Source organism: Balaenoptera musculus, chromosome 10, assembly GCF_009873245.2.
Source record: "Balaenoptera musculus isolate JJ_BM4_2016_0621 chromosome 10, mBalMus1.pri.v3, whole genome shotgun sequence".
Lineage (NCBI taxonomy): Eukaryota > Metazoa > Chordata > Mammalia > Artiodactyla > Balaenopteridae > Balaenoptera > Balaenoptera musculus.
The window spans coordinates 36,728,704-36,745,555 of NC_045794.1; the positions used below are offsets into that span (position 1 = coordinate 36,728,704).

The 16,852-nt window shown below is 36.3% G+C and overlaps 1 protein-coding gene across 1 annotated transcript in view; it reads left to right on the forward strand.

Annotated features, from left to right (window-relative positions):
- The window catches only part of ARID2 (AT-rich interaction domain 2), a 179,886-nt gene that overhangs the window by 90,275 nt on the left and 72,759 nt on the right, over nucleotides 1-16,852 (forward strand). The window contains 2 exon segments of the mRNA XM_036865790.1: nucleotides 9,879-10,012; nucleotides 15,305-15,523. Of these exon segments, the coding sequence (XP_036721685.1) occupies nucleotides 9,879-10,012; nucleotides 15,305-15,523 (353 nt within the window).

The following is a 16,852-nucleotide window of genomic DNA, read 5'->3' on the forward strand; positions in this document are numbered from 1 at the left end:
GGTTAGAATGTGCCATGGGACCAGAAGTCGTATATTTAAAAAATCTTACGAAAATTTGAATTATGAAGGGCTTTATGTATATAATATATACTATTTACTGTGAGTATCTGGTACTTGTGGTGTTGTCAGTCACTCCATTTTGCTTATGCTCCATTTTGGGTGTTCCGGGAGGGAAAAGATAATATTTATGGTCTTTCTTTACTAATAGTGTTGTCTTCTCCCCCAGCTGTAATAAAAAACACGAATTTTAAATCTACTGTGCTCAGTTATGCGTACCAAATTTATAAACAGCATCTTAAACATATTATTAGTGTAAGGTTTTGATTATAAAGTTCTACATCATTGTTATTTTGATTATATTTAAATAAAAATTATTTAATAAGAATTAATTATCTTTAGCTTGTTTTTAACGGTTCCACAGTGAGTTCAATTCTGAAAGACCATACTCTCTAAAATATCTCTATTAGTACTGTTGCCTGAATTATTTCATGTGATGTAGATAATCCCTCATTTGCAGAGAATGTCACAATTTTTGAGCAGCTATTTATGTCCAAATTTATATATACTCTTCTTTTTATGATATCTGCGTTAGAAATTCAAAAAGAATAGCCTTGATTTATTACCCATTTAAGTCCATCGTGAGTCTATAATGGAGAGAGACTGTCTCTTTTTAATCATGTTGTTTTGTTTTGTTTTATGTTTTTAGACTGTAAATTCTATCTGCTGGGTCAGGGTGAAATGTATGCAGCTGCATGCTGTCCTTAATGCTCAGGGGTTATATCTGGGCATATGTCTCTGCTTTTGTATCTCCAACAGTAGAGAAAAGTGTTGGATTCGTTACCTATCAAGCTGCCAGCTAAGAAAGAGTTCCTTGCTCAAATTGAGCTTATATGGAGAACTTAGAAGGAATGGAAAGGGACAGTTTAATTCCTTTCTGGTCTCAAAGATGTGAATTATTGTGCCTTGTAAAGCTGGAAGGGGAAAATGAGGAATGGTGATGACTTCCCATGTCATTAGTTTTTCTGTTTGTAAATGTATAACTTTCGTTCATCCCACCTTGAAAGTTAAGGTTTGGTACTAAAAAGAAAATAATACTTCTGAGATCACCATATACGTTCATTGATACACTCCTCCCTCATCTCAGCTGTCTGTACTATAAAAGCAAAGGGGTGGGTAGCTGCAGGACTTTTTTTTTTTTAAATATCTTTATTGGAGTGTAATTGCTTTACAATGGTGTGTTAGTTTCTGCTGTATAACAAAGTGAATCAGCTATATGTGTACATATATCCCCATATCTCCTCTGTCTTGTGTCTCCCTCCCACCCTCCCTAGGTAGACACAGAGCACCTAGCTGATCTCCATGTGCTATGCAGCTGCTTCCCGCTAGCTAGTGATTTTACATTTAGTAGTGTATATATATCCATGCCACTCTTTCACTTTGTCCCAGCTTACCCTTCCCCCTCCCTGTGTCCTCAAGTCCATTCTCTACGTTGATGTCTTTAATCCTGTCTGACCCCTAGGTTCTTCAGAACCTTTTTTTTTTTTTAGATTCCATATATGTGTGTTAACATACGGTATTTGTTTTTCTCTTTCTGACTTACTTTACTTTGTATGACAGACTCTAGGTCCATCCATCTCACTACAAATAACTCAATCTCGTTTCTTTTTATGACTGAGTAATATTCCATTGTATATATGTGCCACATCTTCTTTATCCATTCATCTGTTGATGGACACTTAGGTTGCTTCCATGTCCTGACTATTCTAAATAGAGCTGCAGTGAACACTGTGGTACATGACTCTTTTTGAATTGTGGTTTTCTCAGGGTATATGCCCAGTAGTGGGATTGCTGGGTCATATGGTAGTTCTACTTTTAGTTTTTTAAGGAACCTCCATACTGTTCTCCATAGTGGCTGTATCAATTGAGATTCCCACCAGCAGCGCAAGAGGGTTCCCTTTTCTCCACACCCTCTCCAGCATTTATTGTTTGTAGATTTTTTGATGATTGCCATTCTGACTGGTGTGAGGTGATACCTCATTGTGGTTTTGATTTGCAATTCTCTAATGATTAGTGATGTTGAGCATCCTTTCATGTGTTTGTTGACAATCTGTATATCTTCTTTGGAGAAATGTCTGTTTAGGTCTTCTGCCCATTTTTGGATTGGGTTGTTTGATTTTTTGATATTGAGCTGCTTACATGTTTTGGAGATTAATCCTTTGTCAGCTGCTTCATTTGCAAATATTTTCTCCCATTCTGAAGGTTGTCTTTTCGTCTTCTTTGTGGTTTCCTTTGCTGTGCAAAAGCTTTTAAGTCCCATTTAGGGACTTAAAGGATTTTAAGTCCCATTAGGTCCCATTTGTTTACTTTTGTTTTTATTCTCATTTCTCTAGGAGGTGGGTCAAAGAGGATCTCGCAGTGATTGATGTCATAGAGTGTTCTGCCTATGTTTTCCTCTAAGAGTTTTATAGTGTCTGGTCTTACATTTAGGTCTTTAATCCATTTTGAGTTTATTTTTGTGTATGGCGTTAGGGAGTGTTCTTATTTCATTCTTTTCCATGTAGCTGTCCAGCACCACTTATTGAAGAGGCTGTCTTTTCTCCATTGTATATTCATGGCTCCTTTATCAAAGATAAGGTGACCATATGTGCATGGGCTTATCTCTGGGCTTTCTATCCTGTTCCATTGATCTATATTTCTCTTTTTGTGCCAGTATCATGCTGTCTTGATTACTGTAGCTTTGTAGTATAGTCTGAAGTCCAGGAGCCTGATGCCTCCAGCTCCATTTTTCTTTCTCAAGATTGCTTTGGCTATTTGGGGTCCGTTGTGTTTCCATACGGATTGTGAAATTTTTTTGTCCTAGTTCTGTGAAAAATGCCATTGGTAGTTTGATAGAGATTGCATTGAATCTGCAGATTGCTTTGGGTAGTATACTCATTTTCACAGTATTGACTCTTCTGATCCAGGAACAGGGTATATCTCTCCATCTGTTTGTATCATCTTTAATTTCTGTCATCAGTGTCTTACAGTTTTCTGCATACAGGTCTTTTGTCTCCTTAGGTAGATTTATTCCTAGGTATTTTATTCTTTTTGTTGCACCGGTAAATGTTGCACCAGCTTAATTTCTCTTTCAGATTTTTCATCATTAGTGTATAGGAATGCAAGACATTTCTGTGCATTAATTTTGTATCCTGCTACTTTTCAAATTCATTGATTAGCTCTAGTAGTTTTCTGGTAGCATCTTTAGGATTCTCTATGTATAGTATCATGTCATCTACAAACAGTGACAGTTTTACTTTTTCTTTTCCAGTTAGGATTCCTTTTATTTCTTTTTCTTCTCTGATTGCTGTGGCGAAAACTTCCAAAACAATGTTGATTAATAGTGGTGACAGTGAGCAACCTTGTCTTGTCCCTGATCTTAGTGGAAACGGTTTCAGTTTTTCACCATTGAGAATGATGTTGGCTCTGGGTTTGTCATATATGGCCTTTATTATGTTGAGGTAAGTACCCTCTATGCCTACTTTCTGGAGGGTTTTTATCATAAATGGGTGTTGAATTTTGTCAAAGGCTTTTTCTGCATCTATTGAGATGATCATATGGTTTTTCTCCTTCAATTTGTTATTATGGGTTATCACATTGATTGAGTTGCATAGTTTGAAGAATCCTTGCATTCCTGGGATAAACCCCAGTTGATGATGGTGTATAATCCTTTTAATGTGCTGTTGGATTCTGTTTGCTAGTATTTTGTTGAGGATTTTTGAATCTGTGTTCATCAGTGATATTGGCCTGTAGTTTTCTTTTTTTGTGACATCTTTGTCTGGTTTTGGTATCAGGGTGATGGTGACCTCATAGAATGAGTTTGAGAGTGTTCCTCCCTCTGCTATATTTTGGAAGAGTTTGAGAAGGATAGGTGTTAGCTCTTCTCTAAATGTTTGATAGAATTCGCCTGTGAAGCCATCTGGTCCTGGGCTTTTGTTTGATGGAAGATTTTTAATCACAGTTTCAATTTCAGTGCTTGTGATTGGTCTGTTTATATTTTCTATTTCTTCCTGGTTCAGTCTCGGAAGGTTTTGCTTTTCTAAGAATTTGTCCATTTCTTCCAGGTTGTCCATTTTATTGGCATATAGTTGCTTGTAGTAATCTCTTATGATCCTTTGTGTTTCTGCAGTGTCAGTTGTTACTTCTCCTTTTTCATTTTTAATTCTATTGATTTGAGTCTTCTCCCTTTTTTTCTTGATGAGTCTGGCCCATGGTTTATCAATTTTGTTTATCCTCTCAAAAAACCAGCTTTTAGTTTTATTGATCTTTGCTATCGTTTCCTTCATTTCTTTTTCCAATCTCATCTTTATGATTCTTTCCTTCTGCTGACTTCGGGGTTTTTTGGTTCTTCTTTCTGTAATTGCTTTAGGTGTAAGGTTGTTTGTTTATTTGTTTGTTTGTTTATTTGAGATGTTTCTTGTTTCTTGAGGTAGGATTGTATTGTTATAAATTTCCCTCTTAGAACTTCTGTTGCTGCATCCCATAGGTTTTCGGTTGTCATGTTTTCATTGTCATTTGTTTCTAGGTATTTTTTGATTTTCTCTTTGAATTCTTCAGTGATCTCTTGGTTATTTAGTAGTGTATTGTTTAGCCACCATGTGTTTGTATTTTTCACAGATATTTTCCTGTAATTGCTATCTAGTCTCATAGCATTGTGGTCGGAACAGATACTTGATACGATATCAATTTTCTTAAATTTACCAAGACTTGATTTGTGATCCAAGATATGATCTTTCCTGGAAAATGTTCCATCAGCACTTGAGAAGAAAGTATATTCTGTTGTTTTTGGATGGAGTGTCCTATTAATATCAGTTAAGTCCATCTTGTTTAATGTTTCATTTAAAGCTTGTGTTTCCTTATTTATTTTCACTTTGGGTGATCTGTCCATTGGTGTAAGTGAGGTGTTAAAGTCCCCCACTATTATTGTGTTACTGTCGATTTCCTCTTTTATAGCTGTTAGCAGTTGCCTTATGTATTGAGGTGCTCCTATGTTGGTTGTGTATATATTTATAATTGTTAAATCTTCTTCTTGGATTGATCCCTTGATCATTATGTAGTGTCCTTCCTTGTCTCTTGTAACATTCTTTATTTTAAAGTCTATTTTATCTGATATGAGTATAGCTACTCCAGCTTTCTTTTGATTTCCATTTGCATGGAATATCTTTTTCCATCGCCTCACTTTCAGTCCGTATGTATCCCTAGGACTGAAGTGGGTCTCTTGTAGACAGCATATATACGGGTCTTGTTTTTGTATCCATTCAGCCAGACTATGTCTTTTGGTGGGAGTATTTAATCCATTTACATTTAAGGTAGTTATTGATATGTATGTTCTTATTACCATTTTCTGAATTGTTTTGGGTTTGTTTTTGTAGGTCTTTTCCTTCTCTTGTGTTTCTTGCCTAGAGAAGTTCCTTTAGCATTTGTTGTAAAGCTGGTTTGGTGGTGCTGAATTCTGTTAGCTTTTCCTTTCTGTAAAGGTTTTAATTTCTCTGTCGAATCTGAATGAGATCCTTGCTGGGTAGAGTAATCTTGGTTGTAGGTTTTTCTCTTTCATCATTTTAAATATGTCCTGCCACACCCTTCTGGTTTGCAGAGTTTCTGCTGAGAAATCAGCTGTTACCTTATGGGGATTCCCTTGTATGTTATTTGTTGCTTTTTCCTTGCTGCTCTTAATATTTGTTCTTTGTGTTTAATTTTTGATAGTTTGATTAATATGTGTCTTGGCATGTTTCTCCTTGGATTTATCTTGTATGGGACTCTGCCCTTCCTGGACTTGATTGACTATTTCCTTTCCCATATTAGGGAAGTTTTCAACTATAATCTCTTCAAATATTTTCTCAGTCCCTTTCTTTTTCTCTTCTTCTTCTGGGACCCCTATAATTCGAATGTTGGTGCATTTAATGTTGTTCCAGAGGTCTCTAAGACTGTCCTCAATTCTTTTCATTCTTTTTTCTTTATTCTTCTCTGTGGTAGTTATTTCCACTATTTTATCTTCCAGGTCACTTATCTGTTATTCTGCCTCAGTTATTCTGCTATTGATTCCCTCTAGTGAGTTTTTAATTTCATTTATTGTGCTGTTCATCATTGTTTAGTTCACTCTTTAGTTCTTCTAGGTCCTTGTTAAACGTTTCTTGTATTTTCTCCATTCTGTTTCCAAGATTTTGGATCATCTTTACTATCATTACTCTGAAATCTTTTTCAGGTAGACTGCCTATTTCTTCTTCATTTGTTTGGTCTGGTGGGTTTTACCTTGCTCCTTCATCTGCTGTGTATTTCTCTGTCTTCTCATTTTGCTTAACTTACTGTGTTTGGGGTCTCCTTTTCGCCGGCTGCAGGTTCATAGTTCCCATTGTTTTTGGTGTCTTCCCCCAGTGGCTAAGGTTGGTTCAGTGGGTTGTGTAGGCTTCCTGGTGGAGGGGACTGGTGCCTGTGTTCTGGTGGATGAGGCTGCATCTTGTCTTTCTGGTGGGCAGGACCACGTCCGGTGGTGTGTTTTGCAGTGTCTGTGAACTTATTATGATTTTAGGCAGCCTCTCTGCTAATGGGTGGGTTTGTGTTCCTGTCTTGCTAGTTGTTTGGTATGGGGTATCCAGCACTATAGCTTGCTGGCCGTTGAGTGGAGCTGGTTCTTAGTGTTGAGGTGGAGATCTCTGGAAGATCTTTTGCCATTTGATATTACGTGGGGCCGGGAGGTCTCTGGTGGTCCAGTGTCCTGAACTCGGCTCTTCCACCTCGGAGGCTTGGGCCTGATACCCGGCCGGAGCACCAAGACCATGTCAGCAACACGGCTTGGAAGAAAAGGGAGAAAAAAAAGAAAGAAAGAAAGAAAGAAAATAAAGTAATTAAAATAAAAATTAAAAAATATTATTAAAAATAAAAAATTAAAAAGGAATAAAAAATAAAAGAAAAAGAAAGAAGAGAGCAACCAAATCAATAAACGAATCTACCAGTGATAATAAGCTCTAAATACTAAACTAAGATAAAGATAAAACCAGAAACAAATTAGATGCAGAAATCAAACCCCAAGTCTACAGTTGCTCCCAAAGTCCACTGTCTCAATTTTGGGATGATTCATGGTATTCCACAGATGCAGGGTACATCAAGTTGATTGTGGAGATTTAATCCGCTGCTCCTGAGGCTGCTGGGAGAGATTTCCCTTTCTCTTCTTTGTTCGCACAGCTCCCAGGGTTCAGTTTTGGATTTGGCCCTGCCTCTGTGTGTAGGTCGCCTGAAGGCGTTTGTTCTTTGCTCCGACAGGGCGGGGTTAAAGTAGCAGCTGATTAGGGGGCTCTGGCTCACTCAGGCCGGGGGGTGGGAGGGGTACGGAATGCGGGGCGAGCCTACTGCAGCAGAGGCCAGCATGACGTTGCACCGGCCTGAGGCGCACCGTGTGTTCTCTCGGGGAAGTTGTCCCTGGATCACTGGACCCTGGCAGTGGCGGGCTGCACAGGTTCCCATGAGGGGAGGTGTGGATAGTGACCTGTGCTTGCACACAGGCTTCTTGGTGGTGGCAGCAGCAGCCTTAGTGTCTCATGCCCTTCTCTGGTGTCCGCGCTGATAGCCACAACTCGTGCCGTCTCCGGAGCTCGTTTAGGCAGTGCTGTGAATCCCCTCTCCTCGCGCACAGCGAAACAATGGTCTCTTGACTCTTAGGCAGTTCCAGACTTTTTCCTGGACTCCCTCCCTGCTAGCTGTGGCGCACTAGCCCCCTTCAGGCTCTGTTCACACAGCCAACCCCTGTCCTCTCCCTGGGGTCTGACCTCTGAAGCCGGAGCCTCAGCTCCCAGCCTCCACCTGCCCCGGCGGGGGAGCAGACAAGCCTCTCGGGCCGGTGAATGCTGGTCGGCACCGAGCCTCTGTGCAGGAATCTCTCCGCTTTGCCCTCTGCACCCCGTTGCTGCACTCTCCTCCGTGGCTCCAAAGCTTCCCTCCTGCTCACCCCCTGTCTCCACCAGTGAAGGGGCTTCCTAGTGTGTGGAAACTTTTCCTCCTTCACAGCTCCCTCCCCGAGGTGCAGGTCTGTGCCTATTCTTTTGTCTCTGTTTTTTTCTTTTTTCTTTTGCCCTACCCAGGTACGTGGGGATTTTCTTAACTTTTGGGAAGTCTGAGGTCTTCTGCCAGCGTTCAGTAGGTGTTCTGTAGGAGTTGTTCCACATGTAGATGTATTTTTGATGTATTTGTGGGGAGGAAGGTGATCTCCACGTCTTACGCCTCCACCATCTTTAGGCCCTCCCTCTGCAGGACTGTTAAAATAGTGACTAATGGACTTAGTACCTGCCTGGGTCAGGAATGATGGAAGGATTCATCTATAAAATGATCACATTTAGAACTTTACTCTGGTATTAATCAGCTTAAGTTCTTATGAAGTGTAGTAACAAGTTCATTAGTTACATTGTTGTGTTTGACAGGGATTTGATCAGTTGTTTCCCCATTTAAAAATCTTTCTTCTGGGAATCTTATTGTAAATTTGGGAATTTAATTCTAGTTAATATTAAGAAGATTGACCATACCCTGTAACGGTGATCCAGTGGGGAATACACAACTATCTTATAAATTGGTCAAAATGTATTGGGCACATCAGTTTTGGGTGAGAATTTGGGCGTATTGCTGTTTAAAGTTGATAATACCATTTCCAGTGTCTATCGAGAGAAAAATATTTAAACAAGTGCTGAGATTAATCTTATTGCTGCATGACTTGTAATAGCAAAAAGCAAAACTGAACATAGCTAGTTACAGCACTAGAGATCTCGTTAAATTATGATGTATCAATAGGACCATATATTATACAGCCATTAAAAAAGACTGATGTAGGGACTTCCCTGGTGGTCCAGTGGTTAAGACTCCGCACTCCCAATGCAGGGGGCCTGGGTTCGATCCCTGGTCGGGAACCAGATCCTGCATGCCGCTACTAAGACCCAGCACAGCCAAATAAATAAACATTAAGAGAAAAAAAAAAAAAAGACTGAGATAGTACTGTGTGTATTGACATGCTCAGATCTCTAAAATATGTTGTTAGATAAAAACACGCACATAAAATATACAGAAAGCACATGAACCTGTGGTTATCTGTGATGAGTGAGTTGTGGAGGCTAGGAAATCTTCTCATTTTCATGTGTTTTTTTTTTTTTTTTAAATAAATTTATGTATTTATTTTTGGCTGTGTTGGGTCTTCGTTTTGCTGCACACGGGCTTTCTCTAGTTGTGGCGAGCGGGGGCTACTCTTCGTTGCAGTGCGCGAGCTTCTCATTGCGGTGGCTTCTCTTGTTGCGGAGCACAGGCTCTAGGTGCGCGGGCTTCAGTAGTTGCGGCATGCAGGCTCACTAGTTGTGGCTCACGGGTTCTAGAGTGCAGGCTCAGTAGTTGTGGCGCATGGGCTTAGTGCTCTTGCGTATGTGGGATCTTCCAGGACCAGGGCTTGACCTGTGTCACCTGCATTGGCAGGCGGATTCTCAACAACTGTGCCACCAGGGACAGCCCCTTCACGTGGTTTTTTACGGTGACCATGTATAATTATTTTTAAGCAGTAAATAAAATGTACTGTTCATCTACATGTAGTTGCCTTTGGTATTCTTTACTTTTACATTTTATTTGAGCAGTGGTGTGGTCTTTTCTGAAAATTTAAAAACACTTTTAGCACCATTACAGTGAGTTTGTCTTCAGTATTACTGCTGAAGTGACTGTCCCACTAATATGAGGTTTGTGGTATCTTGTTATTATTATTAGTAGTAGTAGTATTTTAAATTTAGGGCCTCTAGAAAAGGAAAACAGATATATGTGGTGGGAGTTAAAAAACAAGATGTAAATCTATTTTAAATCTTTGCTGTACTGTTTTTCTATTTCAGTTACCTAGAAAAGTACGAGAAAGTTCATCATTTTGGGGAGGATGATGATGAGGTACCACCAGGCAATCCCAAACCACAGCTTCCTATTGGTGCAATTCCATCTTCCTACAATTACCAGCAACACAGTGTGTCAGGTAAATATCACTGGAAATGAACAAGGCATAGTTCCACAGTTTTGAATTAGGAAAATAGACATCATCCAATGAATTGAATTGAACTAATTGGTATGAGGGCCCTTTCTGTCATAGCCTGCATATAAGATTTTTAGTTGCAGGAATTTAGAGTTACAAATATACCTGTATTTTCAAGTGAAGTTTTAAAATTATTTCTTTGTCTAAAGATTAGTTTAACCTGAATAGTTACTAAAATGAGGAGAGGAAGGTCCTGTTAGGATTAGGGAAGCTAAAGGAGTACTCATAGCATCTATTAGATTTTCTACAATTCCTGGAATTCCCAGCACCAGAATTTCTCAGAAATGTTTCTTACTATTCAACTATTTTCCTGCCATGGTACCAGGGATTTAAGATTCTTTTCATTCATGTCATTCTTGTAATGGTTATAGAGGAATCTGCAGCTAAAAGAACAGGACTCAAGTTGGAAATAATCAGGTTGAGAGTCTAATAAAGAGGTTCTTGAGACGGAATAGATGGGAGTTCTGTTGTTGTGGCTCGGGGGTTGAGACGGTGATGCCTAGGAGAAGCTCTGAAGGAGGTCAGCATCTCTTTTCTTTAATCACCAACATTTGGCCTGAAAAAGAGGAGATACATCTTTTTCAAGGGTAGGGTCTTTTCCTTATAAAATATACAATATCTAGATCTTTATTATTCTTCATTGGTACTAATACCAATCTCTTAGGTAATCCTTAGTTTTAAGCTCCCTCGTTTGTGCCAGTATTACTGATTTAAATTTTCCATTACCTATTTTCAGTTTGTTTCATGTTGAATTTGACTCTGTTTCTTCCCCAATCAGCTGAGGAAACAGAATCTCCTAGAATCTGTGATCTCCGTTAGAAGAGGCTTTCATCTGATGCTTTTGTATAATTGGAGCTTGGGAGGGGTGGTGGCAGTGGTGAGGGCAAACCAAATCTAGCTTTATCTTTAATGAGAAGTTATTACCTCAAGAACTACTGTTAAAAGGGAACATTTTAAGTCACCATGTAGAAGATCTTACTAACAGCTTAAGCTGATTAAATAAAATGGGGTGACTTGTTAGGTGATATGCTTCCTGTTTTAAAAAAGAGCTAATGACCATTATCTAAATCAAGGATGTTATAGAGGGTATTCCTACATTGAATGAGCCCTTGTACTAAAGACCTTTAAGACCATTTTGTAACTGTGTTGTTCCTATATTTCATCAACAGCAGAACTGTCCATTCTTGTAGCTTAAATATAGTTTGGTATCCATTCCAGTTTCTCAAACTGACCCATTTCTACATTAGATCTTGTTTAAAATGAAATTTTTTTCTGGATCTGTTGTGTTTTTTTTTGTCCCCCTCCCCTAATTAAACATGATTTACTTCAAGAAAAAAGATATTTCTGGTATTTCAGAAGGTAATGAAAGTCATTGATAGAGCTACACAATTTTTAAGGGAATGACAATTTCTTAATCTGGTGTTACAATAACTCCTTTCTGATATGCTGTCATATGTCTGTCTTTTTTTTTTTTTAAGGAGAATCTGAGCAGTTATGTAACATATGTAACATGTTTGACAAAATCAGGATTGGGGACTCATGACAGGAAAAAAAAACTAGGACTTGCTGGGGAACATCAGACTACAATATATCTAATTCAAACTGAAAAGAGGTAGTGTTTCAGGGCAGCATTTTGAATTTGAAGGTGCTTTTTATTTTTCTAGAAGGAGCCATAGCAACATTATGACAGTGTTCTAAAAATTAACATGACCATCAATATATAAAACAAATCCTTCACTGATGATTCTTTTCAAATGCCATTAAGGAAATATAGTAAGCTTCATAGCTGTCAATATATATATGTGTGTGTCTGTTTGTGTGTGTGTAAATAAACACCAAAGTAGAATTACATGGTGGTAGATTAAGAGCCTTAGGAAATTTTAATAAGAATGTTTAAAAGATTTGTGTGTACATCTTTGATTATACAGCCTTACTCTTCTTATAGGTTTAGATTAATGTATTTGGATAAATGTATTTTATCTAGAGATGCTTATATTGTTGATATTAAGAAAAGGTATTCTAATACAGTATTTTGAAAGGTAATATAATAAATTGGCATTTATTCTACTCATAGTGCAATTCTACTCATAATTGTCATGATAGAATATTGTACATTGATAGAATATGGGACCAAATTTTCCTTTAAGAATACTGACGCCTTTTGCCCAGTGACTTTAAGTGGCCAAAAAAGTATTCATAGATTTTGCTTTGAATTTTAGAATTAGTAAACATTGGCATCAAAATATAGTCGCTTTATTTGCATAGTTTTTCATACTTTTCCATGCCATAAATACCTAATCTTTCTGTTTCCGTCTTTATTCTTTCTTCCTTGGTATTGATTTGGATACAGTCAGTTCTGCAGAATTGTAGTATAGATTACTAAGGACTTTTTGTTCATCTTCTCTTACACTTTAAAATTAAAATTAAAATATTAATTAGTTTCTAAATTAAAATTTTTTAATTTTAAATTTATTTGCAATATCTTTAGTAGAAAAATTATGAAAGGCAAAATTGGCACATGACAACTCATTGAAATTAATAGAATTGTAGAATTGTAGAGCTAGCAAGGATTTTAGTGATCATTTAATCCAATTCAATCATTTTGGTCAAAGGAAGCCAAGCACCCTATCCATTCGCATTTCTGTTACGTAAATTTGGGAGAGCTTTATACAGGAAGATTTATTATTTTAGTTTTATCAGTTGTATTTGAGCAAAGATTTTCCTTTACATGTCCCATATTCTTACAGACATTTGAACTACAGCAATCACTGCCAATATCAATGGAAAGAATGTACTGTCTAATATCTGTAATGTAAACAGCACTCTAGGAACAATTCTTCCTTTCCTCTAAACTGAAAACAAAGAGATTACCTCAGATTAAATTAGTTTGTCAGCAGTGATGCCTTTGTATAAACATTGAGTCAAGAATGTTGAAAATTTCCGATCCCATTCAGATTATAACATTGTAGCTATTTAATCATACCTCCTTGGGGATGGGAAGGGAGGCTCTTAAAATCTTGTAAGCATTTTCTCATATATTATCTTAGGAATCTTTACCAAGCCTCATATAATTAGAGGACTTTTCATAATTATCATATTTATTCATTTTATTTTAATTGGAGATGACTTTTGGCAAAGTCATTCACGTAAGGATGTATTGAATTGCGTATATGATGGCATCTGTTATTCTTCAGTAGCAAACAGAACAATTCCAAGATCATATTGAAAGCACATAAAGAAGACTGTGACAGATGTTGAATATAGGTTCCAATTTGTTTTCTATTGAAGAGATTTGCATGAAAATTTTGTGGAATCTAAAAACTTAATTATTGCTGAGACTTGGCATCTCATGATCAATTCCAGTGTGCAGTATAGAAATATCAAAATCTATTCCTATATTCACAGAAGTTATGTTACATTTTCCCCAGATATTTATGTTATTTAAAAGAAATTTTACTTTTCAGGATTATAAGAAATGAACAATATATTATTGTTCAACCTTAAATATTATAAAGAATCGGTGTCTTATTCATTTATAACTGTATTGTGATACTTCTTATTGGAGAAATTCCTAGAATATTTTAGAATTGAAGAGGTGTCTCCTCAGATATCTACATTGGGAAATGAAGAAGTTTCTTACTTACATGATTTTCTTCTGTGGCATGTTGTGACAATAGATTCCTACTTGCATCCCATTTAGTGACATTTTTAAAAGATTTTTTTTCAAATCCATATTTTTCTGAAATGTTTCATCTAGCAGTTTTCTAACTCTTGTTTCTTGCCTTTTCCCATTAAACTAATTAGATCTTTATGTGAAAAATGTACTAGGGGTATATGTCTCAGGACGTAGCTGCCAAGGCCTAAACTGCACCAATTAAGAGTCAGTATTTCTAGAAATATAACATTTTCTAATATGTGTATATTATGAGTATAAAATATATTAGTGTTCTGTAATCCCATCTTCCCTACCTTCAAAGTTCTAAAAATGTTCTAAGTCTCCTACATAAAATCTTAGTTAGGAAAAGATTTGTTAGGACACAAAAGCATGAACTGTAGAGGTAAAAATTTATAAATCAGACTTCATCAAAATTAAAACTTCTGCTCTTTGAAGACATTGTTAAGAAAATGAAAAGGCAAACCATTCACTATCTGGGAGAAAATATTTACAAAACAAATATTAGATAAGTGACTCATATTCAGAATATTTTAAACTGACAGTATTAAGTGCTGACAAGGATGTACAGCACCGGGAACTCTCTCATACATCGCTGGTGGAAAGACAGAATGTTACCACCACTTTGGAAAACAGTTTCACAGTTTCTTACAAAGTTAAACATACACTTTGTATGACCCAGCAATCCAAGAGAAATGAAGAAATATGTCCGCACAAAGTCCTGTATGTGAATGTTTACAGCAACTGTATTCAGAAGTGCCAAAAACTGGACACAGTCCAAATGTCCTTCAACTAGGGAATGGATAAACAAATTATGTTACAGCCATACTATGGCAGTAAAAAGGAACCAACTACCGATACACACATCAAAATGGATATTAACCTCAAAAGCATTTTGCTAAATGAAATAAATCAGACACAAAAAGATATATATTGTTTGATTCTGTTTAATTGGCATTTTGAAATAAAGTAGATCAGTGGCTGTTTATGGATAGAAGAGAGGATCACCTACAAAGGAGCGTAAAGAAACTTTTTTGGGGTGATAGAAATACTATCTCCATTGTGGTTGTGGTTAAAAGACTATCAAAACTCCTAGAACTGTAGAACTAAAAAGCATGAATTTTATATATTATATGGCAAGAAGTCTGACCTAAACAAGTAATAATCCTCCCAAAATTGGGTAAAGAAGGTAGGCAGCGTGTTTAGAAACATGATATTGTTAAAAATTTGAAAGGAACCAGTCTTTCTGGTTTATAGTATTTAAAAATCGGAATAAGTCCCTTGAAATACAAGAATAAAAAATGTAGATTAGGTAAATTAAAATAAAGATACAATAGTAATTTCACAATGATATCCAACAGAATATGTACATTTTTTATATCTTAATACTTTTTGAGGAATGTAATTTTCACTTAAGTTTAGAAAGTTGAACTCCAAACTTCTACTCAGTTTATATTTTATAAAAGAAAACAAGCTTCTGTCCTGTATTCAGAAGATATTAACCATAAAAGGTTTCTAATCCTTGATATACTTAACAGTGTTTTCGTTTTTGTCTTTGTTAGATTATCTGCGTCAAAGTTATGGGCTGTCTATGGACTTCAATTCGCCAAATGATTATAATAAATTGGTGCTTTCACTATTATCTGGACTCCCAAATGAAGTGGACTTTGCTATTAATGTATGCACTCTCCTATCAAATGAAAGCAAACATGTCATGCAACTTGAAAAAGACCCTAAAATCATCACTTTATTGCTTGCTAATGCTGGGGTGTTTGATGACAGTAAGTTTTAGCCTTAATGTTTTGTATAATCATTCTATTAAAGGTGTTATAGCTTTTTTAAAAAGGTTTTTAAGGAGGAAAGTACTTTTTATTAGGCAATATAGTAGCATTCTTTATTTCCTTTTGTTATATTAAATGTATTATTTAAAATAATGAATGTTTGGATTTTTTTTAACCTTATATATTTGAATAGTAAAAGCCTCACTAGAGATTTTGAAATTAAAATGCTGTATTTTTCTTATAGTAAATGTGGGTTTGTTGATTTGAGAAAATTGTTTGATACAAAATTCTGATAGCGAAAAATAGGACCTGGAAGAAATTGTTTTCTGAAGTCTATTTCTGCTGGTGTATAGTTATAATTTTTAACTAAACAGTTTAGGTCAATGAATTTGAAAATTTGCTGCATAAATAATCAAAATAAGAATGATCAAATATTTCATATTGTTTTACTCATAGGATTTGCTATTTGTAGGTTTTTATAAATCAAGTTCTTTGTTTTCTGTGAAATTATCTCAAATCTAGGTTACTCTACAGACCAAATTGCTCAATTCTTCAATTGAGCAATTTAATTAGCAATCCCTAGTTTAATAGGGATTTAGAAAATATGTTTTGAAATTTTTTCCTGCTATAGTTTTTCTTTTTAAAATATTCTGTCAGCTGAATGTTATTGACATAAAATTTTTTCTTGCTTCTCAACCCTCCTTCTACCCCAATACCATGTAACTTCTTTTGCCAGAAGTATATTCTATTAATGGATTAAGGTATTGATATATTTTGAAATTATCTTATCATATAGGAAACTATATAGAAGAGTAGATATAGTCTGAGAATTTCATGTAATATTTCATAGGTTCATGAGTATTTTTATCTTTAAACAGTGATGTGTTTGCAAATGAGTTCATTTTTCTGTAATTTGGGCCAGTAGTATAATTTTCAAACATACTTCTATTTGGGATTATCTAAGTAGGATTCCTTTGTTGTTGTTGTTGTTGTTGCTGTTGTTGTTGTTGTTGGCCATGCCGCACGGCTTGTGGGATCTTAGTTCCCTGACCGGGGATTGAACCAGTCCCTCAGCAGTGAGAGCACGGAGTCCTAACCACTGGACCGCCAGGGAATTCCCTAAGTAGGAGTCCTTACAATTTGACATGTACTTATTTTGTATGAAGACATTTTGAAATTAAACAAAAGTGAAAATGAGTTTCTTACCCTGTCAGAAACTGTTCTTGGTTACTTGGAGGAGGAACAAAGATTAACACTTATAAGTTTGTATTGTAACTTTGAAGATCTAAATTTGGTGGATTTCCATCTCACTCTCATGTTCTTTTCTTC